At 40.0% G+C, this 25,436-nt stretch overlaps 1 protein-coding gene across 10 annotated transcripts in view; it reads right to left on the reverse strand.

The window, feature by feature from the left end:
• Rufy3 (RUN and FYVE domain containing 3) overlaps window positions 1–25,436 on the reverse strand; it is a 96,103-nt gene that overhangs the window by 61,650 nt on the left and 9,017 nt on the right. For 3 of the 10 annotated variants that reach the window (XM_008829319.3, XM_008829328.2, XM_008829324.2), the window contains exon 1: window positions 16,214–17,038. The exons of 6 other annotated variants lie outside the window; for them this stretch is intronic. In XM_008829319.3, coding sequence (XP_008827541.1) covers window positions 16,214–16,391 — 178 coding nt within the window. In that variant the 5' untranslated portion in view covers window positions 16,392–17,038. Of the gene's footprint in view, window positions 1–16,213; window positions 17,039–25,436 lie in introns of those variants that run through there. One more of the 10 variants, XM_029561727.1, reaches the window with a different exon arrangement.

A 25,436-nucleotide genomic window follows, 5' to 3' on the forward strand; every position in this document is an offset into this window, starting at 1 on the left:
ACCTCAGGGCAATTCTTCTGCCTTAGTCTCTTGAGTGCTGGGATCACAGGCAGACACCACCATACTGTTTTCTTTTTCAAAAAAGGGTATGAGGAACTGGACCTGATGACACACGTCTTTAATCCCAGCACTCAGGAGGGAGAAACAAGTGGATCTTTGTGAAATGGAGGCCATCCTGGTCTACATAGCGAGGTCCAGACCAGCTGTGGCTACAGGGAGACCCTGCCTCAAAAAACAAAACAAAACAGAACAAAAATGTATGAGAGTTGAGAGTAAGGCAATCCACTGAGAGAACTGTCTTTTCTCACAAAAGTCAAGGGCTGCTTTTTACTTCTTACTCTGGCACTCAGGAACTTACTCTTCAACAGAATAGATAACGGAGTTGGGTGTAGCTCAGCTGGCATGCCCTCTAATCCCAAAAGAAAAAAAACAGATAATATGATATTCTTTTATGACTCAACTTCCAATACTTTTTATAAAATTACACCTTCTGGAACATGCTCAATTTATTAAAATAACAGTAACAGAATTAATTCATTAATTCAAGAAGACAACATCTGCCTCTTTTCTAACATTTTTGATTTTTCTAAAGATAATGCTTTTGTCTCAAGCCGGTTCTACTGCTCTAAACAACTACATTAATAATGAGTATCATGAAATACATATTCACAAACCACAGAGGAACAATCTCAAGATGGCTGCTGACACTATAGACAGATCTGGCTTAAAATTTGCTATGGACCATTCATAACTGCACAGATCAGAGCTGTATTGGAGGTATAGTACAAATGCTAAAGCATGGCAAGGGTGAGCTCCTGAAATTGCTCTGTTTAAATAGTCTCAGGTCCCTGTGAACACTGACACACAAGAAAACCAGGATCCCCAAGGTCTGTATAGAACCATGTGACTAGAATCAAACATAAACAACACACTCCCTTCCAAACACTTGGATTACATGATTAACACTTAATAAAAATCTAGTAATCTCATTTAAAAATTATTATTTCTTGTGTATATGTGCATGATATATGTGTATGGGTGTGCATGTAAAGGTCAGAAGACACCTTTGTAGAATCAGTTCTCTCCTTCTGGGAGTCAAACTCAGGTCCCCAGGTTTATGTAGCAAGTGGTTTTACCTACTAAAAAACCTTACTTGTCCTGTAATATTCTTTTTGTTACATTTACTCATTTGTGTGTTTATTCATGTATATGTGCACACATGCCATGGTGCATATGTGGAGATCAGAGGACAACTTATAGGAACAAGTTCTTTCTTTCTCCTATGTGGGTCCCAGGTATTAACCTCAGGTATTCAGGCTTGGTGGTAAGGGCCTTTTCCTGCTGAGCCATCTCACTGACCTGTATTATTATTTTTAAGGTATATATACATACTTTTTAAGTCAAGAGATAAGGCTAGAATTGTACAAGGCCCTGAATTAGGGAGCACAGCTTACTTAACTATTTCCTGGCTATTATGTCTTTCAGGTCTAAGAGAAGCATCTAATTACGTAGCCTTGGGAATATTTGGTTAGGTGGCACCATCAACCACTTGCTCCTAAGGTACATAGTAACATCACAACACAACAGCAGCAGGATGGTCTGAGACAAGAAGCCCCGGCTTAGATGTTGAGGTGAGCTCTGATGCAGGCATCACTCCAACACAGCTTGGCCCCTACACAATCACTTCCCTTGATGCCACACATGGATTATCTGAAGCTCTTCTTCAGAAGTGCTTGAACAGCCTCCCTTTCGTTGCTATAACTATTGTTGTATAATGCTTCACCTTCTGCCTCCCGAACCCCATTATGGAGCACAGGCTAACACTGAACTTGCTATGTAGCAGAAGCTGTCCTTGAACTTCTGATCCTTTGCCTCTACCTTCCAAGTACCATAGCAATCTCTCTTTTTACTGACATACCTTCTGCCAGCACTACAGGCAGTCGAGTTACAGTCAAATTTTTGCAAGACTAAGGAGTTACTTTTGTTTGCTTGAGCTAGCAAGTCATTGAGTTAGACTCCAGGACTGTCTACTCTGTGACCGCATCCATCCCAGGATACCTATGAATGCAGCCTAACACATTTGTATGGCAACGTCAGAGGTTGGACACCCCTGATAAGATTGTTAATTTTCAGAAATGTACTCTATTTCTTAGAGAAACACACTTTTGAAATCCTAAATATTTATACATCACAGCTGGGCATGGTGGTACATACTTTTAATACCAGCACTTGGGAGGCAGAGACAGGCATATCTCTCAGTGAGTTCAAGGCCAGCCTGGTCTGCATGTGAGATCCAGGTCAGCTGGGCTACAGGGAGAACCTGTCTCAAAAAAAAAAAAAAAAAAAACCAACCCCCCCCAACCCAACGTTATGTTACGTGGTACCGATTACAAACTATGGTCTTTTAAGTATATTTGCCTTCACAATTCAAGAAAGACAGAGACGTAACAAAGTCTAAGGTAAATATTAAACACGGAAAAATAAATCAAATAAAGTAGACCAAATGGCAGAGTTAACAGCTGAGGTGTTATTAAATGAATAATTCAATTAGCTTGGTAGTGTAACAGTAAATATCAGTCAAGGAATTGTTACACTAATTTTCATTCAATCTTATATACACTAGTACTTTTAGGCTAATACCTATCTTTTCCTCCATAGTATACTAAAAACAAAAGCATTAGTTAGGGGTTGGTGAGAATTGAGACACACGTGAAGATGAAAGAGATGAAGTCTTGTGACCAGGTGACACTGAGGCCAAGGGAGGACAGGACCTACTGGGGGTGAGGGGACAAGGAAAGTCATTTTGCCCTCATGTTGGAAAGGCTGTACTGGCAGCAAGAACACCTTTGACAGGTCGAAGCTGTTGCCTGCAGGATGGGGCACTGTAGGCTGACCTTAAACCTACTCTGCAGTCCAGGTAGGCCCTGAAGTTTAGACCCTCCTGCTTTAGCCTCCTGAGTAGCTGGAATTACAGATCTGCACCACAAGATCAGCTTTAGTTTTCTATTTACTTCAAGGGGAAAAAGGTAGGTCATACAGCACATGTATGCGATGACCTTACATGTATAAAATTGCATAAATGTGCAAGTAAACTTTGGATCTATATTTAAAAAGATATTCTGCCTACATAGAGGTATCAGTAGTTGTCCCTAGGTGCTAGAATTTTAGATGAATTGTATAATCTTATATTTTATGATTTTTGGAATTGTGTGACTTTTACAATGCAAATATAACATTTCTATAACTAGTAAAATAAAGTTGTTTCAGTTTATTTTTTAATAAAAACATTAAAAATATGTAACAATACTAGAGATATTTCATATTTAAAAAGCCTTTTTTAATTTAAAAAGATTTACATTTTTAATTGTGTGTGTGTGTGTGTTTCTGTGAACATGTAAGTGCAGTGCCCGTGGAATCCAGAAATGGTGTCAGGTCCTCTGGAGCTGGAGTTACAGGTGGTTATGAGCAGCCTAATGTGGGTGCTGGGAATGGAACTCAGGTCCTCTGCAAGGGCAGTACATGCTCTTAACCACTGGGTTATCTCACTAGCCCCAAATCTATTTTTAACATATTGATACAGAAACATTTATTTTTGCAATATTTAATTATGGAGAAAAGGGAAAACACCTGAGGCAGACCTCTGGCCTCTGCACATGTACACATACGCACGCACACCTACACACATGTACACAAACACATTTCACAGGTACACACATGCTCTACACAAACACACAAAAAAGTCTTCCAGATTTTAAAGGACTTACTCCCCTGAAAGTTACTCGAGAGGCTGAGGCAGGAAGATCCCAAGTTTAAGGTTAATCCTGGGCAACCCAGAGACGCCAGTGTCAAAAATAGAGAAAACAAAGTCCTTTTCCCCAACACCTTACATCATCACGGCACACTGGCAGGGGCTAGAGATAACCCCAGCTGGAGATTTAGCTCAGTGGTAGAGCACCTGCTGGAGTTCATGCATAGACCCTTGGTTTAATTCCTCAGTATTACAAAACAAAATTGAAAACAGCAACCTACCCTACTAAAATCTCCCCTTAAAAAGGAGAACTGACAAACAAGAAACTGCAGAGTGCGTGGTGGACACTCACAGCACATGCTCTTTCCAGTCAGAACTTGATCCCCAAGTGTGAGACCAACTACTTGGGTGAAACTGAATTTCATCTAAGCTTCATCACTGCTACAAAAATTTCAAAGATTAGGACAAATGATTTCAGTTATTTGAGATGCTGAAGCTCACAACTCAGAGAAGAGCTCATGTGTATGGCATTAGAATGGCATAAGGCTGAGACCTGACATTTGACAAAGGGGCCAAGAATGCTCACTGGAGGAAAGGCAGCATCTTCAGCAAATGATATTGGCAAAACTGGATCTCCACCTGTAGAAGAACGAAACTAGAACCTTATCTTTCACCTTGCACGAAAGTCAACTCCAAATAGATCAAAGACCTCAATGTGAAACTCGACACTATGAAACTGTTAGAAGAAAACACTGGCAATAACCTATAAGATACAAGTCTAGGAAAGGACTTTGTAAATTGACATCAATTGCTCAGGAATTAAGGTCAAGAATCAATAAGTGGGACCTCATTAAACTAAGAAGCTTCTGTACAGCAAAAGAAACAACCAAGGAAGTGAAGAGAAAACCCACAGAATGGGAAAAAATCTTTACAGTTACACATCTGACAGAGGTTTAACATCCAGAATATATAAAGAACTAAAAAAAAAAAAATCAAGAAAGCAAGTGACCCAATTAAATGATGGGCTAAGGATCCAAAGAGTTCTCAAAAGAAGAAATCATTAGTAATTAGGGAAATGCAAATTAAAACCACTTTAAGATTTCATCTTACCCCAGTCAGACTGGCTAAGCTCAAGAGACAGAAAATGGTATCAAATGCTGGTGAGGATGTGGGGAAAGGGGAATGCTCATCCACTGCTGGTGGGATTGTAACCCTTATGGAAAGCAGTGTGGCGAACTCCTAAAACACTAAAAATGAACCTACCATATGACCTTATTATATAACTCCTTGACATATACCCAAAGGACTCATCCTATTGTAGAAATACTTATACATCCATGTAAGAGAGGGCTCAGTGGTTAAGAGTACTTAGAGTACAAACACAAGGACTGGAGTTCAGATTCCAGCACCCATGTAACAACTGGTCATTTCCCAAATGCCTCTAATTCCAGCTCTGAGGGATCCAAGGTCTTCTGGCCTCTGGTGTGTATCCTCACTCACACACTTGCATACATACACTTAAATAGAGACATGAAATAAATCTTCCAAAAAGAAAGGCATAAGGTAAGCAGGCAGCATGGTGCATGAACACGCCTATGATCTTTGGCACTTGGCAGGCAAAGGCAGGAGGACAAGTATAGGAGGCCAGCCTGGGCTACATGACCTGATATTGCCACAAAATGAAACAAAACAACCAACCAACCAATCAAGCAAGCAAACAGAAAAGCTCTGTTCAAAGATAGGTTCTGTATAAACTCACCAGCGGAGAGTTAAACTGTAAGGCACTGTTAATAACCAGTGTGCAGAGCAGACACAGTGCAGTACTATCAGCGTTGAGAAGACATGGAAGGTGAAGGCTGGTCTTATCATCACCCCTGCCTTACAATCAGTGCAGTATAAAGCCACCCAGCACTCCTAGACAGGGGCTGCATACAAGCAAAATCTACTGACGTGTGTCACAAGATTCAAGTCTTACAAAATCTCTTAGTCTAGGTAGGTGACTAGCTACACTGTTCTCAGGGTAGAGCAACAAAAGATGACCTTTGCTCAGAGCACTTTGCCCCTGGGCTTCTGGGACTGTATTAAAAGCTTCAGCCTTCTGTGATGTTCACAAAGACTTGCACACATGTAATCAGGGCTCTGAGAACCTGACAATAAATCTAAGACTAACTGCCATTGGCAACAAATGAGCAAATAATCTCACGACGGGCTGATTACAGAAGTGTGTGTGGGGGGTTTGTACTGCTAAGCAAAGAGCAACACAAATCTGTGAAAAACATACCTTAATGATTCATTTTGTGTGTGTGTGTGTGTGTGTGTGTGTGTGTGTGTGTGTGTGTGTAGGGGGTGCTATGCTAGCCCATACAGGTGTCTGGGGGGTGGGCAGAGGTTGAAGTTGGGGTTTTCCTCTATTGCCGGTCATCTTATTTTTTGACAAAGCCATTCCACTAGAGTGGCTGCCAGTGAGCCGCAGGGATCTTTCTGCCTTGGCACCCAGTGCTGGTGTTATAGATTCTTGCCATTGGCCACAGATTTTACATGTGTTCTGGAGATCTAACTTGGGTCCTCATGCTTGTGCAGCAAGTACTTTACCCACTGAGCCATGTCGCCAGTCCCCAGGCTTTATTTTCTGAATATTTAGGAAAGGAGTAAGCTCAGTGTGGTGGCTCCCTACTATAATCCCAGCACAACGATGCAGAGGCAGGAGGAGCAAGGATACCCCACCCCCTCCAGAAACTAGGCCAGTTTGAGGCCAGCCTGGACTACATGAGACCCTGTCTCAAAAAAACCCAAAACGAAAGGACTAAATAAATAAAATACACAGAATTTCAGTGATACAAAAACGAAAGCTTGGAAGCAAATAAACACAGGACTGTGACCTGGAAGAACTCAAAATATTTAACAGAAATGTTTTAAAAATGGGAATTGAATCCAAAGCAGGACTTCTGCTTTTAGGGAACTGCCCCTGCACATGTATGCATGAAAGTCCTCCCACAGAAGGCACTAAGATGCAAGTGAGATGGATGGATGAGTGCACATTGTAGTTTTCATAAATACTGTGTGAAAAAGTCATTTTTTTTATTAGAAGACTATACTCCATAGACTATCTGGAAGGTTTAGTAAAGAAGTATGAAAAATATTATAAAAAGCTACCTGCAATTTCACTACCAGGAGAAAGTCACTTTTTATATTTTTGGTATATTTTCTTTTACTTGTATATCTATGTACAACTGCATTAAAAATTGTGGCTAGAGCATATATGTGGCTTAAGAGAAAGCTTTTAAAGATGATTATGTTCCAGCCAGGCATGGTAGCACACACCTTTAGTCTCAGTACTTGGGAGGGAGAGGAAGGCAGAGCTCTGTGAATTGTGAATTCAAGACCAGCCTGTTCTACATAGTGAGACCCTGTTTTGATATAAAAACTATACTCTTGGAATTACAGGTGTGCCATGATTTTTTTTTCTACTTTCTGAGGAAGCTCAAGTAATAATTTTTAAAAATATTTTATTTTTATTTTATGTGAATGAGTGTACTGCCTGCATGTACAGGAGTGCACCTGTGTCATGCAATGCCTCCGAGGCCAGAAGAGGGCTTTGGATTCCCCTGGAACTGGAGTTAAGAATGGTGGACACCATGTGCGGCTGGGAATTGAACCTGAGTCCTCTGCAAGAGATGTCAGTACTCTTTGCCTCTGAGCCATCTCTCCAGCCACTCAAGTAATAATTTTTTAAAAAATAACTTTCTTCTTTGAAATACAATAGCTTAAATATATGCGTGCTGGGATTAAAGGCATGCACTACCACGTCTGGCTCTCTGTGTACTTTTTAAAAATCAAAAAGAAAAAAATTGAGTGTATGAAAAAGCTCAAGTTTCCAATTTCTTTCTTTACGTTTGAGACAGGGTCTCATGTAGCTCAGATTGGCCTCAAACTTGGGGTCATTCTCCTGTCTCTGCCTCCCAGATTACAGGCATATACCACTATACCCAGCTGAGGCAGGGTTAGGGATAGAACCTAGAGCTTCTCGAACATTTGGTAAGCACTCTACTAACTGAGCGACACCACTAGGTCTCCAATTTAATTGATGCCAATCAGCAACAATGTCTGAAATGGCATACTTCTGGCCTCTTCTGGGTACTTACAGGACTTCGGTGGCTAACACTGAAGTGTGACCAAAACTGCTGGACATGAAGGAAAAGACTGGCCTCCTACATGGAGGTTTGGGGCAGTGCTGAGAACAGCTGAGCCTCTGCCTGCATGATGCTGAGTCTTCTATCTACTACATATTATATCCCTAAATGCCAATTTCTTCCTTTGGAAATTGGGGGTGGGGCTCAGAGTTGTTGTAGGGATTAAATGAGATTATATATTTGTATCCTGTGTAGTATCAGGTTACTGCACAAAATAGTTGCTGAAAAATGCTCTTTTCCTGCTAACTACTCCCACTCATTTTCTGCAACATTCTACTTCAGTACTGTAGGATGCTTGAGACAGGGCTCCTGTGCAAGAATGAAAAGCTTACTTTCATGAAGACTCATCTGGTAATTTTATCAAGAAATGGGAAGACAAATAGGTTGGGAGAAAAGTTTAAAAATCAGTGTAGGAATCTGGATGTGACACCATCAGATCCTCCCAGATGTGGAAATAAAAGATACACAGTTGTGGAATATGGTATATATTTGCCTCTGTTATGTCCAAACATGACTAAAATGGCTTGCTTACTTAATCATAAAGCTAGAATACAAATGTCATCAACACAGTTCATACAGTTTTATGTAAACATATTTGTATATCCAGGTTGTACTACATAAAAAGGGCATTTATAATTCAGTTACAATAGTACTTCTTATACCATTAACATGTTTGTTATGAGAAGAAGTTCAGCCTTGATTTTTAAAAACACAACTTTAGTTAAATGCTTCCTTTAGGAACTTTGATCATTACATATCTGTAACTTTCTTGGTAGAAGAAACACATTCATTATCAAAAGGATAAATGAAAATAGGACACATGATTATACATTTAGAAGTGTACAATATTTAATATTAAGAATAAGAATTGCACTGGTATTACGGGGCATGCCTTTAATCCCAGCACTTGGGAGGCAGAGGCAGGCAGATCTCTGTGGGTTCATGGCTAGTGTGGTCTATACAGGGAGTTCCAGGACATCCAGTGCTACATAGTGAGACCCTGCCTCAAACCAACCAACCAACCAACCAACCAACCAACCAAGAGAAAAAGAGTTGAATTGTCTTATTTTTATACAATTGGAGGGAAACAGAAACAATTCTTATTGTTTCACTTGTTATAATTAATGTAGTATATATTTAAATATGATTCCTTTATTAAAGTATAAGTAAATACAGGCAATGAATTTATTCATTATTAATTTGTTTTGCTATATAGCCCTGCCTGGAACTTGCTATGCAGACCAGGCTGGCCTCAATCTCACAGAGATTCTCCTGCCTCTGCCTCCTGGGTGCTGGGATCAAAGGCATGTACCATGTAGCAGTTGGCCTGAGATTTTTAAAAAATATTTTATTATTTTGTGCATATGAGTGTACTGCCTGCATGTATGTAACTGCGCCCATGTCATGTGATGCCTGCGGAGGTCAGGAGAGAGTGTTGGATTCCCCTGTAACTAGAGTTACTAATGGCTGTTAGCCACCATGTGAGTGCTGGGAATTGAACCCAGGTCCTCTGCAAGAATATCCAGTGCTCTTAACTGCTGAGCCATCTCTCCAGCCCTGGCCTCGGATTTTTAATGTCAAAAAATTAGTATTGTGGGGGGTTGGAGAAATGGCTCAGAGTTAGAGCACTGGCTGCTCTTGCAGAGGATCCAGGTTCAATTCCTAGCACCCACATGGTGGCTAACAACTGTCCATAACTTCAGTTCCAGAAGGATCAGACACCCTCTTCTGACCTCTGTGGGCACTGCACAACATGATGTATTTACATACCTATAGGCAATATACTCATACATATAAAATGAAAGTAATAAAAAAATTAGTATTGCGGGGCTGGGACAGAACTCAGTGGTATAGCACCTGTCTAGTGTATATCCCCTTCGGAGGGGGGATTTGAACATCCCCTAAACAAAACAAAAAGCATTGCACACAGCCAGGAGAGAAAAAACATGCTACCTTAAGCACTACTCCTAATATTTTGTCCTAGTAGAATACATGGTCTTCTTTGTTAATATTTTTAATCAGAGGGATGCAAATTTACCGGCAAAAAGTTTGGAATGGAGCTAGGCATTCATACTGAAAATCTTCTGGTTCTAGAAAATGCTTTTTCTTTCCCCAACAACATTTGCCTCCAGTGTATGCTCAGATAACTCCTGTATATTTCTTAGATAATGGGTCAAACTTTATTTCAGGTGGAAATCTTACCTCCTATAAAGCACTCTGCTTTCTTACAGTAGACCACTGTGCTATAATGATTGCCATTTGACTTGTCTGAAGTGCCTTGACCCTCACCTCAACACAAAGGTCTACTGGTTTGTGACCCTAGCAACTAGCATACTCTTAAGTCTAATGCTTGTTGAATCAAGGGTGGATCTGTTTTTTTTTTTTTTTTTTTTGAGACAGGGTTTCCCTGTAGCCCCAGCTCTGGCCTGGAACTCACTATGTAGACCAGGCTGGCCTCGAACTCACAGAGATCCACCTGCCTCTGCCTCCCAAGTGCTGGGATTAAAGGCGTGCACCACCATGCCCTTTAATTTAAACTTTTTATTACATTTTATTTAGTGGGGGGTGGCATACACATACCACAATACACATGTGGAGGTCAGAGGACAACTTGCAGGAGCCAGATCTCTTCAACCTCTATGTGGGTCCTCAGAATCAAACTCAGGTCACTGGGCTTGACAGCAAGCACTTTTACCTGCTGAGACATCTTGCTAGCCCTAAATATTACTTTAAAAAATTGACTTATTCTGTGTATGTACATGTGTATATGTACTCACACCCATGTGCCAGAGTGCCTGTGAAAGTCAGAGGACAAGTTTCAGGAATCAGCTCTCTCCTTTCACCATGTGAGTCTCAGGGATCAAACTCATTACCCATTATGCTATCTCACTGGTCCTCAAACATTACTTTTTTTAGGGGCTGGAGAGATGGCTCAATATTTAAAAGCTCACAACCATCTGTAACTCTAGCTCATTGGGATCTGACACCCTCTTCCGGCCTTTGAGAGCACCTGTACACATGTGGCATACACACAGAGAGAGACACATATACTTACAAATAATAAAAAAATCCTTAAAAAAATTAATTCTTTACTGTGGAGTTCAAAGGAACACCAGGGATTTTTCTACCAGAAAAAAAGAACATACAAAGTTTTTAAAAAATTGTTGATGATTTTACTAAATATATAAGTCACATGAACATGAAAATGTCCTAAGTGGGAATTTAACGAAATGCTGGCACTGATTTCCAGGCTTCTATTCTCAAAGTGTGCATACAAAGTTTTACATATAATTCTTGAAATCATAGATCCCAGGTTTAGAAGCCCTGTACTAACTAGATCTACTAAGTTCATATTATACAGTTTAAGTCACTTTGCTTGCCCTGTAAATGTACTTTTTTTCATGAAAACATACGCAGTTCTCAGGGAAGAGAAAGCTATACTAGTATATAGGGATCATTAATACATAATCTACATTAGTAAATGTCAATAGGAGACCTCAGCACCAGCACCTCCTATGGTCATTGCATGACAGATTCTATCTCATCTTAAGAGGATCATCTCAGTAGTGTTTTCCCTACTGGGTAGAAAAACCCAATTACAAATATGCTCCCATACGACCCTTTGAGAATTGTGTTCAGTCTAAGTGCTACCTAGTTTTGACCTCCATGTTCCAGTTCTTAAGAACACAGGACTAAGATCCCAGTGGATGAACTTGCACTGAGGGACATCTGGGGACACTAACTTTACATGATAGCCCTTAACACAAATGACAGAAGGTATGAACTCCAGTGGGGGAGCTATGGGAGGGTGCCAAAGGGGAAGGGGGTATAAAGATGATTTTCTGTATGAAATACACAAAAATTAAAATAAGAAAAGAACATAGGACTGTCCTCTGACAACCCAGCAGCTCACACTTGCTTCACAGGAGCTCTAGTATCTTCATTTTTAACTTGACTATGATTATGAACTCATAGAGAACAAGGGCTGTGTATTTAGTCCTGAAGACTAAACTGTGCCTCAAAGGATGCCCAATATTAATGGCAAATTAACAGACAAAACAGATTCCTAGCATGCAGTACTACACTTATGGGTGTTTTACAATGAGCATCTCTTTACACTTACTACTACAAATGTCGTGTATCTCTCTGGTTCCCCAAAGCCAAGATGCCTACTGGAGAAAATCCCCAGTTCTGCAGTGACAGCCTGCACAAATTCTGCTACCACATGCAAGTCTACCCAATAACTCTGAAGTCAGAGGCCTGAGCAAAGGCTCATTTCTCAGCATGTCCTCAAAATATAATTCCTTCAAAGTATGCTTCTTGTCATTTGTATTCAAAAAGGAAGTTTTATGTTAATAGTACCTGCAATCCTAGAACTCAGGAGGCTGAGGCAGGGGTCTGAGACCAGGCTAAAGTACCAGGCTAGCTCAGGCTACATAGTAAGACCCTGCCTCAAAAACAAACAAACAAACAAACAAACAAACAAACAAACAGACAAAAACAAACAAAAACCCTCAGTCTTTTCAAACTTAGTTTAACCAAATGGTATATTTTACTATAGTAAACTGACCATTTGTGTATCCCCTCTCACTGTTAGATTCTCCATCTATGAAAAGGTTAATAGATAATCTGTTCCTGATAACAGATTTACTTATCTATTAATTTTTGAGCCAGGAACTTGCAATGTATCCCTGACTGGTCTGATTTTATCCTCTTACCTCAGACTCTGAAGAAACTGATATGACAGATAGGTGTGAACCCTGGCTTCTGAATTTGTATTTGTGTTTGTGTGTGTGTGTATGTGCGGTATGTATACCTGTGTGTAGGTGTGTGAGCATGGACTTGTATGAAGGCCAGTCACAGACATCCAGTGTCTTTCTCAATAACTCTCCCTTATTTTTTGAGACAGGGTCTCTCAGTGAACCTGGAACATACTGATTTGGTTAGACAGCTAGCCAACAAGCTCCTAGGAGCATCCTGTCTCCCAGTACTAGGATTACAGGTGAGCTACCATGCCCAGATTTTTATGTGGGTGCTGGGAATCTGAACTCATGTTCTCATGCTTGCCCTCTTTACCTAGCTCCGTCTCCCCCACTCTAAATTGAGGATTAAATAAAAAAACTTGGCAGTCATTGAAACCATAAAAATATCCCCCAAATAATAAAGGAGGGTAGGAATGTAGAAATTAGCTTTAAAGCAACACAATACAACACAACACAACACAACAAAACAAAGCAACAAAACGGGCTAGAGATGGCTCAGTGGTTAAGAGCACAGGCTGTTCTTGCAGAGAACTGGAGTTCAGTACCCGGCACCCATATGGTAGCTAACAACTGTCCTTAACTCCAGTTCCAGGGAATCTGACACCCTCTTCTGGCCTCTGCAAGCACCAGGCACACACAGACCTTGAGATGTAACTATGTCTAGTTCAAGCCTTAGTCCATGAAGTTTCCCCTGGCTCTCATTTCCAGTAGACTCATTCTTCCCTCTTATCTTTAGGGAAAAATAATGCTGCTTAGATCTACTTCTTTCTACTTTTTAAAAAGAGATCATCAACAAGAGTGATCATTGACTACTGAAAAGCACTGAGACAAGGAGGCTTATGTCTTTAAGCTTCAGAGTGAGCAGAAAGACCCAGTCTAGGCCTTCCTGCGTGGTCTGCACAGTGAAGGGCAAAAACTGTTTCCGAAAATAAAACTTGGAGACCCCATCATCTTAAGAGGGAATAATTTTGTCCATTTTCTTTTGTGAAAGCCAAAGTCCTAGGATCTGTGTGGTCAGACTCCTTTTCCTATATGAAATCAGCTAGGAACTAGCCTAGATATCAGAAGTTCTGGTTTGTCAGTTACACTTATAATCACTGATAACATAGCTAAATCCAATGGTTGTCAATGGTGTTAAAATTAAAGCAGAGGTTTCTTGGGTCCAAATGACTGTCTAGACACAGAGTTAGTTAGCGAAACAAGGAAATAAAACCCCATGAAGTATGTCTGACTTTCTAGATTATTTATACCTACATCTTTTCATATTTTAAATTTTTCATTATATTATTATTATTATTATTATTATTATTTTGTCTTTTTGAGACAGGGTTTCCCTGTAGGCCCAGCCAGCCTGGAACTCACTATGTAGACCAAGCTGACCTTTAACTCACAGAGATCCCATAGCCTCTGCCTCCTGAGTGCTGGGATTAAAGGCAAGCACCACCATGCCCGGCCCTAAATTTTTGTTTTTAAAAATTTCATTTAAAATCATTGTTTCTAGACTGGCATGGTGGTGTACACTTTTAATTACAGAATTCAGAAGGCAGTGGCAGGTGGATCTCTGAGATTGAGGCCAACCTGTTCTACACAGCGAGTTGCAGGCCAGCTGGGGCTATTTTTGAGATCCTGTCTTAAAAATACCAAAAAAAGCAAACAACAAGAACAACAAAACCCCCAAACAAAGAACAACGATAAATTATTTTTACAACACTGAGAAACTGGATTTTATGACTAAGGTAGCATTTCATAGTACATGACTTTCAGAATGGATGGGGATTCTATTTCAAACAAAATACACAAACTGAAGAATTTGCTAAAAGACTTTCTGGTAACTTTTAAAAATATAGTTCAGTAGTCTAAACCTTTTAAAATATTTTATTTATTATTTTTATTTCATGTGTATGAATATACTGCCTTCACATATGCAAGTGTATTGCACCCCTGTGCAATGCCTGTGGAGGTCAGAAGAGGGTGTTGGATTCCCCTGGAACTGGAGTTACAGACGGTTGTTAGCCACCATGTGGTTGCTGGGTAATAAAACCAGGGTCCTCTGCAAGAGCAGCTAGTGTTCTTAACTGCTGAGCCACCCGTCCAGCCTCCCTGGTAACTGTACTTTTCTTCTCTAAAGATTTTTAAAGTTTGGGAGGCTGTTTTAAACAGTACTGACATTATACAGAACTTCATCTGATGCTTTCAACCCTTATGCACATTTTGAATCATAGCTAAAGAAAAACTGTTTAGCTGACAAAACCAATGCAGGATGTTAAATGTCTTTAAAAACTATAAAAACATTGTCCTTAAGACACATACAAAACTACTGCTTTTGAGTTGTTAACCCTCTCTAAAACTTCCTCAAGGATAAGTGAGTAGGAAGATAAAATCTTTATCACACACAGTAGATGAAATCTGAGTCATGATAAGATTGCAACACAAAGTCAAGGGCAAGGAATCATTTTTCCCATTTCTAACCTGCCACTGTACAATTCACCTTCATCCTGTAGACAAGCCTAAGCACCAGCAGATGTTTATGAAGCATTTCTCCTAGCATGCTAGCATTTTTATTTTCATCATTTTAAGAAGGAGAATAAACACAAGCTGAGAAGCCATGATAGTCAAAAGAAAATAATCTGCAGTTTGGCATTAAGATAATTAAGGAGTAGAAGCTAAAAACATCTAACAATTTGGGAAAGTAAGTCAAGAGACCACAAAGATTTCAGGGCCACTAAGTGAAAATTTCAAATTAGTAGTAAGAGTAAATAAGGTAATATAAAAACAATGGGTCATAGAGTCCATGGATAGGGATTACCTAAGTGTTTAACCTTTACAAAGATATATATATATATATGTGTGTGTGTGTGTGTGTGTGTGTGTGTGTGTGTTTTAAAAGAGCCCATATTACTTAGGTACTAAATATAAAACTGCTTTCTCACTTAATTCATATTAAAAATATTTCTCAAATATTTTCTTCCTCTAAGGTTTAAAGTTTTATTAGAAAATTTATAGGAAAATCAAAAAGTAGTTACTAAGAACAATAAATGTATTATCTCATTCAGCATATCCAACAAATCAGTGTCCAGTGTGTGCTAGAGCTTAACATTATATCCAAATGACAGAACACCCTGTAGTGTTTCTCCTGCATTTTTTGTGTATAATCTTATAATCACAGTCATGCTATCTTAACTTACTGCTAGGAATCACAACAATTTCTATCATATTTTAAAATAGGAACAAAATTGATAGTTCTTTCATTATCAGTTAGGATCTGTGTTAAAATGACCTTAAATGTTTCCTTTGGAGGGCTTTGAGACAAAGAACTATAATGGAATACAAGCATCTTTTGAAAGGAGACCTCAGGGGGTGTGGAAAAAAGATATCTTTTCCACTTAGCAGAGAGGGGAGCTGAGTGGTAGGTAGGGATGACAGGCAGGAAGTCCTTCCCACCTCCTCTGACCCTCCCAGTCTGTCCAACAATGAGGATGCTGATGAGACCCTAGTAGGGGATCTGACCATACCTTCATGGGTAGGCTCTGGGTCAGGTGTAAGTGAGATGTCATCCAGCTCTCGAAGGCAAAGCCATTCTCCATCCATAGATACTCGGAATTTGCAAAGGTAGATGGTCTCCATGGCAGCCTGTGTGATCTTGTCAGTGGTGGGGGTTGGCATATCGGTCGGAGGCGTCAGAGCAGACATGATGACTCAGCTGGGACCACAATACACACACACACACACACACACACACACACACACACACACACCACAAATAAGACCTCTTCACTCAAAAAAATTAAAAATAAAAAAATCCCAAATCTGAAGCTCTGAAATAAAGCTTTCAGGAAAAGGGACAGAGGAGGTTTAAAAAAGAAAGAAGATAGAAAAATACCTTATGGAACCAACTGCTCAAAATAAGAAATTCTACACTCTCTTTTCTTACAGGCAGTTCCTATCAAGAAGCAAAGTAAGATGATGCTGTTCTCTCCCAGCGTCCTCTCCTTTTATCTTCCTTTCTCTACCCTTTATTCCAGCTGGGCTATGTATAGGCTTAAATCCTGCACAGCCAATCCTGCCCCAGCTGGCTTTCAAAATTTAGCCTCAGCACAAATAAGTGAAAAAACAAAAAACAAAAAACAAAAAACCCTCCTTTGTGCAGAAAAAAATACAAAAGAAAAAAAAGAATGAAAAATCAACCAGTATTTTAAATGTAGCTTTAAAAAAAACCTTGACCAGCAGAAATCACTTCCAAGATCCGCTCAGATGAGCCAGGATGCTGAGTTCTGACAGGATTGGTTGTGCGCAGTAAGCAGGGTGTTGACCAAAATGGCTGACTAATGAACTGAGCTGAAAATTCAGGCTCATGTGACCAGCTGCTCTGAACGCAGAGCGAGCAATTCCCAGGATGCTTTATAGATGCTGCTGATGCGGGAAGAAAATTAGGCTGCTCTCTCTCATCCTGCACAGCCCACTTCCAGACTGTGCTAGTCAAACTATGATCAGACCGAACAAAATGCACAGATCCTCATCAATTCTCACTTTGGAATAGAAGGGGTGAGTAACAGGACAATACTAGATTATACTCTATGGCAACAATGATATAAGGCAATTTGAGTAATTTGCTTCTACTATCCTTACATGCATAGCTATTTAAATTATTTACTACATTAAAGGTGGTATTTAAAAAGAAACTAACACAGGCTTTTGTGTGTATTTTTTTGAGATAGGGTCTCCCTGTAGCCTCAGCTGGCCTGGAACTCGCTATGCAGATCAGGCTGGCCTTGAAACAGCAATGATACACCTGCTTCTGCCTCCCTAGTGCTGTGACTAAAGGTAGGCACCACCATGCCCATCTCTAACACAGGCTTTTAATTTAAATATCTGATTCTCAGGTATTTACGTACAAAGAACTAACTTCTTTTAGACTGGGCAGGAAAAACAAAACAAAACCTTGAAGCTAAAAAAGCAAAATCTTTCCTGATTAATGGTAATTGCTTTTCCTTTTTAATTCTGCTATATTTACCAAGTTTCTCCCATAAGCATAAAAATGTATTTTTTTTTTGTCTTTTTGAGACAGGGTCTCCCTGTAGTCCCAGCTGACCTGAACTCACTATGTAAACCAGGCTGGCCTTGAACTCACAAAGATCCTCCTGCCTCTGCCTCCCAAGTGCTGGGACTAAAGGGCGTGCACCACCACGCCCAGCCAAAATATATTTCTAAGAAGTTAAAACCATGTTATATTCTTAAAATCTTTCATGTACTGAAGACATCAAATTCTCTTCAACCAACCAACAAGTGTGTACATGTGTGCAATCCAAGGAGGTATCAATACTTATACCTTGATAACAAAAAGTCAGGAACTGGCTTTCTGAGCTATTTGGTAAGGGCAAGGAAAGGAATGCTGAGGACCTCCTTCTAAAATTTTTTAGATGAAAAAGTTCCAGCCCAATGATACACTCATAAAGTACAGAACAGTGAATACAAGAATAAATCTGGATAGTGACTGTCTGGGGTCCAAAGCAGAGCCTCTTGCTACCTATAGGGAAGATATTCTATGTTTCCCAGCAGATGCCTGAAACCAAGGATAGTTTTTCTTTTTCTTATATACTATATACCTACCTATGGTAGTTTAATGCATAAATTAGACACAGTATGAGAATAAAACTTCGTTGAACTTCCTATGTAACCAAAGATGATCTTAAACTGCTGATCCCCTTGCCTCCACCTCCTGAGCAAGATCACAGGTGTGTGGCACCACATCACACTAGCTTATGCGGTTCTGAGGATCAAATCCAGAGCTTTGTGTAATGCTGGGCAAGTATTCTACCAACTGTGCCATTTCTCCAGTCCTAAAAAATATCTTTGGTCTAGAGAGATGACTCAGCCAGCCAGTAAGTGCAAAATTCAGTCCCTAGAACTCATGTAAAACAGTTAGGCCTGGTGGTACAGCACCGGAGAGACCCAGACATGTGGATTCCTAGGGCTTGCTACCTGTCAGCCTAGCCTAATGGGTGAGCTCCAGGCCAATGAGAGATCATGTTTTAAAAATCAAGGGAGACAGCTCCTTGGAACAATACCTAAAGTTGTCTCTGGCCTCTACATAAGCACGTATACACACACACACACACACACACACACACACACACACACACACACACACCACACACACATACATACACAAATGTAATTATCTTTTTGCACTGAACTCACATCTTTTTGCAATGATGTGAGATGATACTGTGTGTGCTGAGGTACGGAGGCATTGTGATACAGAATTAGATGACATAAACAGAACCTGAACACTGGGCAGCTGATGTGATAATGGAAGGGTAGCACCTGCAGTGTGGACAAACTGGACAAAAGGACCCATGTCTTGAACATGAGAGAGCAGAAAGGGGCAAGATTTCATCACACTATTTAGGATGGTATACAGTTTAAAAGTTGTAAACTGCTGGCTAGCGAGATGGCTCAGCAAGTAAAAGTGCTTGCTGTCAAGTCTGATGATCTGACTTAGATTCTCTGGGACCCACATAGTAGAAGAAGAGAAACAAGAATGCATATACATGAAATAAAATGTTGAAAAATTAAAGTCATGAATTATTTATTTTTATGGAATTTCCCACTTAATATATTGGGCTACAGTTGACCTCAGGTAAATAAAAACCGTAAAAGTGGGGCTGGAGAGATTGCTCAGCAGTTAAGAGCACTGGCTGTTCCAGAGGACCCAGGGTTCAATTCCCAGCACCAATATGGTAGCTAACAACCTCCATAACTCCAGTTCCAGGGATACAACTCCCTCTTCTGACCTCTGTGGGCTTTGCTTGATATGGATGCACTTATATACATGAAGGCAATACATTCATACACATAAAATACAAATAATAAATAAAATATTTTTTTAAAACCCAAAAGTGAAATCATGGCTCAGAGACAAATACCTGAATTCTGACTGGTCACAAATTCTGGCAACCTATCTTTCACTAACCAGTCAGGTTTTACTAACCATGGAAAGAGATCTGGATTGATTACAAAATATCAGTACAACAGGACCATCTAGGCTATTAAATCAAGCCAGAAACTTGAGTAAGATCCTTTCCGCAGGTCCCTCTCAACCTTGTTTTTTTTCAGGTAGAGGACACAGAGGGAGCACAAAGCAACTAAAAGTTTGGGCAAAGAGAGGAAAATATGGTACTTGTTAGTTTTCCTATCAGTCTGTGGCAGGACTGTCAAAGATTTTTAAAAAATAGCCATATTTGGGTAAAAAAAACCCTTTGCTATCTATGAATTAAACCCGCTCATCAGATAAACGTTACAAGTCATTACAGTTAACATGAACAGTGAAATTACTATAAAACAGCACTATTTATAAAAGTTAATAAAATAATTCTAAATATATCTAAGTACTGTTTATATATTTGGGTCTTCATTAAGTACATAAATATATTAGCCTCACATAAGAGGAAAATACTGTCATGTCTTAGGTTATTTTTTTTTTTTTAAGTCAAGTCTCAATACATAGCCCTGGCTGACCTAGAACTTTCCATGTATACCAGCAGGCTGGCCTCAAATCACAGAGAGATCCACCTGCCTCTGCCTCACAAGTAGAAAATCTTGACTTCTGACTAGGAATATAGCATCACGATAGAGTGCTTGCCTAGCACATAAGGGGTCCTAGATTCAATTTCAACACTGAAAAAAAAAAGGGGGAAAGGAAAAAAATCTTTTTCTTATAAGCTATATTGAACTATTTTTCTCATTTGAACCTGTTTGTCAATAATTGCACATATTTGTAAGGAGGCTGTGAGAAGGGCAGGAGCAGGATACCTGTGGTCTTAAAACAGAATTAGCAGGCCTATGTGAAGTTTGAATCTAAGGTAATGATCCAAAAATCACTATACCTCGTTCTACCTGCTTACATGGCCTGGATTTTCCACATGACTGATTCAAAACAAACAAGACAAACATTTCAGTTAGAAGTCACATTCTCTTAGAGTATACTAGTTCCCATTTGTGACTATGACAAGACAAAGACTGACTTGTCAGGTCCAATGTTCTTGTTGTACAGCATGGTAAAATACTCAATTTAATTACTTCATTTACTGAATTTCTGTTTTCTGCTAGGTGGTTAGCAAATGCCACATCAAATCCTTATCAGCATATTACAGAGTAGACATGATATCTCTTTGTACACATAAGTAAATCAAAGTTCAGCCAAGGAGCACACAATGACCAAGTGGTTGATCTGTTCTCTAAGCTGCTTTGTCTGGGTGGCCCCCAAAGTCCAAGTTTTCTTCAACATTCTCCAATGTCAGTACTCAAGCAGGGTCCCCATGAAAGATCCTAAACATGAGCTTCAACTCATTTAAGAGGACTTAAAAAAAAATCAACTTTTTCAATCTGACACCTTAATGTTCCACAAATCGTATCTTCTACCTAGCACACCCCCCCCCTTTACACATTTAGTTCAGGTTTTTCTTTTTTCTGGTCTTTTTGAGACAAGGTCTCCCTGTAGCCCCAGCTGACCTGGAACTCACTACGCAGACCAGGCTGGCCTCAAACTCACAGAGATCCGCCTGCCTCTACCTCCCAAGTTCTGGTATTAAAGGCATGTGCCACTATGCCTGGCCTTAGTTCAGGTTTTTCAAAATTAGGAATTTTCAGAGAAAGTGAGAATCCAGTGCACATTTTTCCTGTAATATGATGGCAAGGGCTAAACCAAATTCTTCACAGGCATCATAGAAGACATGCCACTTGACTCACGATACCATCATCCTAGGAAGAGAGCTGAAAACCACCTCACTGAATCACTTGACTCACTCAGGTGGACTTCCACGTTAAGGACACGTGAGAAGCTGGGCATGGTGGCGCATGCCTTTGATCCCAGCACTTGGGAGGCAGAGGCAGGTGGATCTCTGTGAGTTCCAGGCCGGCTGGGGCTACAGGGAGATCCTGTCTCAAAAAGACCAATATTATATATTAATATACACATATATTATATATGTTATATAACATATATGTATAATATATGATAATATATACATATATTATTACAAATAATATGAATGACTAGACAATATATTTAGCTTTGGTTCTGTTGAACTTTATAAAAAGCTTATATGATACATATAATTCAATACTGCATTTTTACTATGTATGAGCATGTGTGTGTGTGCAAGAGTGGGTGCATGGGTGTGCATATGGGTGTTGAGGCCCAAGGTCAGTCTCAGGTGTCATTCCATTCCTCAGGTGCCATCCACCTTGTTTTGTGAAACAGTCAGGTACCATCTATTTACCTTGTTATACGAAACAACATCTCTCCTTTGGCCTGGAGCTCACCAAATAGGCTAGGTTGGCTAGCCAAGAAGCCCCAGGGATCCCTCTGTCTCTGTCTTCCAAGCATAGACTACCACACCAAGCTTTTTAACATGGGTTCTGGGGATCAAACTCAGGTCCTCATGCTTGAGTGGCAAGCACTTCGCTGATTGAATCATATCCCCAGGTTGTCCTTAATTTTTTTCAGGCAGGGTCTCATGTATCCCAAGGTGGCCTTGAACTTGCTATGTAGCCAAGAATGACCTAAACTTCTGATCTTCCTGCCTTCACCTCCCAAGTGCTGAAATTAGAGGTATATACCATCATGTCTGGTTTTTGCAGTCCTGGAGATTGAATCCAGGGTTTTGTGCATGCTAGGCAAGCACTCTACCAACTGAGCAAATTTCTAACCTTTCATTTATTTTATAGTTAATTATCTCTTATTCCTTAGTTCCCAATCTGTACATCACAGTTTCTTTTTTCTCTTTTTTGATTTATTTTTATTTTATGTGTATGAGTGTTTTGCCTGCTTGTATGTAAGTACACCCATGTCATGCAATGCCTACGAAGGACAGAAGAGGCTGTTGGATCCACTGGAACTGGAGTTATGGATGGTTGTTACCTGCCATGTGGGTGCTGGGAACCAAATCTGGGTCCTCTACAAGAGTAGCCAGTGCTCTTAACTGCTGAGCCATCTCTCTAGTCCTACATCACAGTTTCTTAAAATCTGTCAATGTGTTCAACTACACTAATCTGCAGGCACTCACAAAGTTCTGTTTTGTGAGGCTTCTGGCTTATGGTTTCACAATTTATGAAGAAAAATATCATTTTCCTCCTATTTTGCTAGCAACCATTAGCATGAAGGGCTATATCTTTGATGAGTTATCACATTGACATTGGTAGAAAGGCCAAGATCATGATTATTTCACATGGTTCAGTCCTTCCTCTTAACACTTTTCTTCTCCCACAAGCAAAATCTACTGTGTTTACCTCAAATTGTCAGATTTCTTCAATTTGAAGTTACACTCTTGGTAGGCTCAGTATCCCTTTATAGAAATTAACCAATGCTGACATAAGTGATTATGAAATGGTTATACCCAGGAAGGTGAGCTGTTGTCATGCTGTTAGAAACTGATGTCACTAGGAACACTGCAGTACACCATGTTTTACTTCTTAAAATTAACCAGCATAAGAACAGAAATAACTTCTACCATGGAATATAGACTGATTTCATGGCTTAGTGGCAGTAAGTAATGACTTACTCAGACAGAGCTATCAACAACTTACTACCAAATGACTTTGGAAAATGTATCCTCCTTGTACCTCAATGTGCTTAGCTGTAAAATGGAACTAAACAACTAGCTTCACAAAGGGCACAGCCTCCACAAGAAGAAATCCACCTGCTTTGTAAGGTATTTCCATATATTGCTCAAAGTAGAACCTACCAAATATCAGTCCCTCAGTAGATGCTTACTGGTGTAGGACCAATTCTAAAAAACTTCATATTCATACAGTGGTATTTTCTTATTTTCCACTGTCTTAGGAGTTTTATTTCAATCTTGAATTTTTTTTTTCAGTTCTAGAAAATCAAACTAAATTTATGTCTCAAGAAACAGATTCTGGCATAGGCTTTTCCCTTCCCACCTTCCTTTTTGACAGGGTCTTGCCAGTCAGCCCAGGCTGACCTGGAACTCAAGATTCTCCTGCCACAGCTTCCAAACTCCGCCTTGGCCTCCCAAGTGCCATTTCTATGTATATAAAATTCATGCATCTAACATGTCTAGAGCAACTCCTGTATGACTAGGGATAGCTGAGAACAAGGCTACAGAAAGACTGAAGCAAGGACTACACAAGAAACAATTACAAGTGTTCAAGAAGTTCCAAGTCCCTGTCACATGTGGGCTAGTCAGTATTGCTCAGTGACATAATTGCACTATCCAACTGCTGATATGAATTTCTTTCATTCATTTGTTCATTCATTCATTCATTCATTCATTCATTCTTAGGCAGGTGTTTTAACATGTGGAGAAGGAACTAGAGGGCTGTTGCCTGAGAAGAAGGCTCTGCTGTAGGTCATGATTGCAGGTGTGGAAAGGATGAAGGAGTGTGACAGACCACATGCCCTGTAGAAGCAGAATGCCCAGGGTGAGTCGTATGTCTACCACACAGAAACTGAGCAATCTTGCCAGATTACTTGTCTCTTGTCCATTTCTTTACTAACAAAAGGGAGATAATATGAACTATTTCAGAATTAAGTAGATGAGGTGCAGGCTTGGCATAGAGTCAGCAGTAAGTAAATGCCAGATATCATCACCATTACAATAAGGCTTCTAGCACTTTATGAGAGTGCTAGAAATGCAAAACACGGCTCTCTTTATATGACATGGGAATCTGTAAGGACACATGTTTGTGAGAGCAACTGAACAAAGGTAAAGGGGATCTGAGTACAGGATCTGCAGAGGTGTTTTCTCAAACTGTGAGGAAGGAAGAAGAGTGATGGGTCACAATTTTGCCAAATATTCACATCAAGTGACTAGATTTCCCATCTGTAAAAAGTTAGCAGAAGTAGATACATGTCTGTGGAGAGTCCCTAAACAGATTCTAAAGTTATAAGAGGCACATACTAAAGGCACATGCTGAGACTTCTGCTTTTGTGTGCCTCCTACTGTCCATTCTTGCCAACCTCTTCTTTTCCTGTGTACTTGAACGTTCCCAAATGATTCAGTGTCCCACCTCTGCCCCACCAATCCCTTTAACATATGTCCAGTGTCAAATCCACTTGGTACCAAACGAGAACTTAGCTAGGTAGCTGCTGAATAGGCTTTGCCAGAGGAATGCCATCTGGCCAGCAGCCCTGGGAAGACTTAGGAAGACCTTTCACAATTATTCAAAAATAGCTAGAGTAAATAAGGTGTGGTGGTACGTGCCTGTATCTCAGCACTCAGGAGGATGAGGCAAGAGGATTTTGCATTCAAGATTAGCTGGGATACATAACAAGATACTTCTTAAAAAAAACAAGAATGAAGGCCGGGCATGGCGGCGCACACCTTTAATCCCAGCACTTGGGAGGCAGAGGCAGGTGAATCTCTGTGAGTTCGAGGCCGGCCTGGTCTACATAGTGAGTTCCAGGCCAGCTGGGGCTACAGAGAGACCTTGTCTCAAAAAAAAAAAGGAAAAAAATATATATTTACACACACACACACACACACACACACACACACACACACACACACAGAGTACAGGTCATGACCATATTAATACCCTGTAAATACCACTGCTTTGTAACTCCAAAAATATTTCCTTTCATATAATTTCTTTTGTTTCCTCGTTTCTTTTTTTTTTCTTTCCGTGCTCATGATTGAACCCTGTTGCTTGCTCTGCACAAGTTACAACCCCAAGCGATACCCCAAGCCCCTCATAATTCAAACCAAATCT

Source organism: Nannospalax galili, unplaced genomic scaffold (assembly GCF_000622305.1).
Source record: "Nannospalax galili isolate Female #2095 unplaced genomic scaffold, S.galili_v1.0 scaffold50, whole genome shotgun sequence".
Taxonomy (NCBI): Eukaryota; Metazoa; Chordata; class Mammalia; order Rodentia; family Spalacidae; genus Nannospalax; species Nannospalax galili.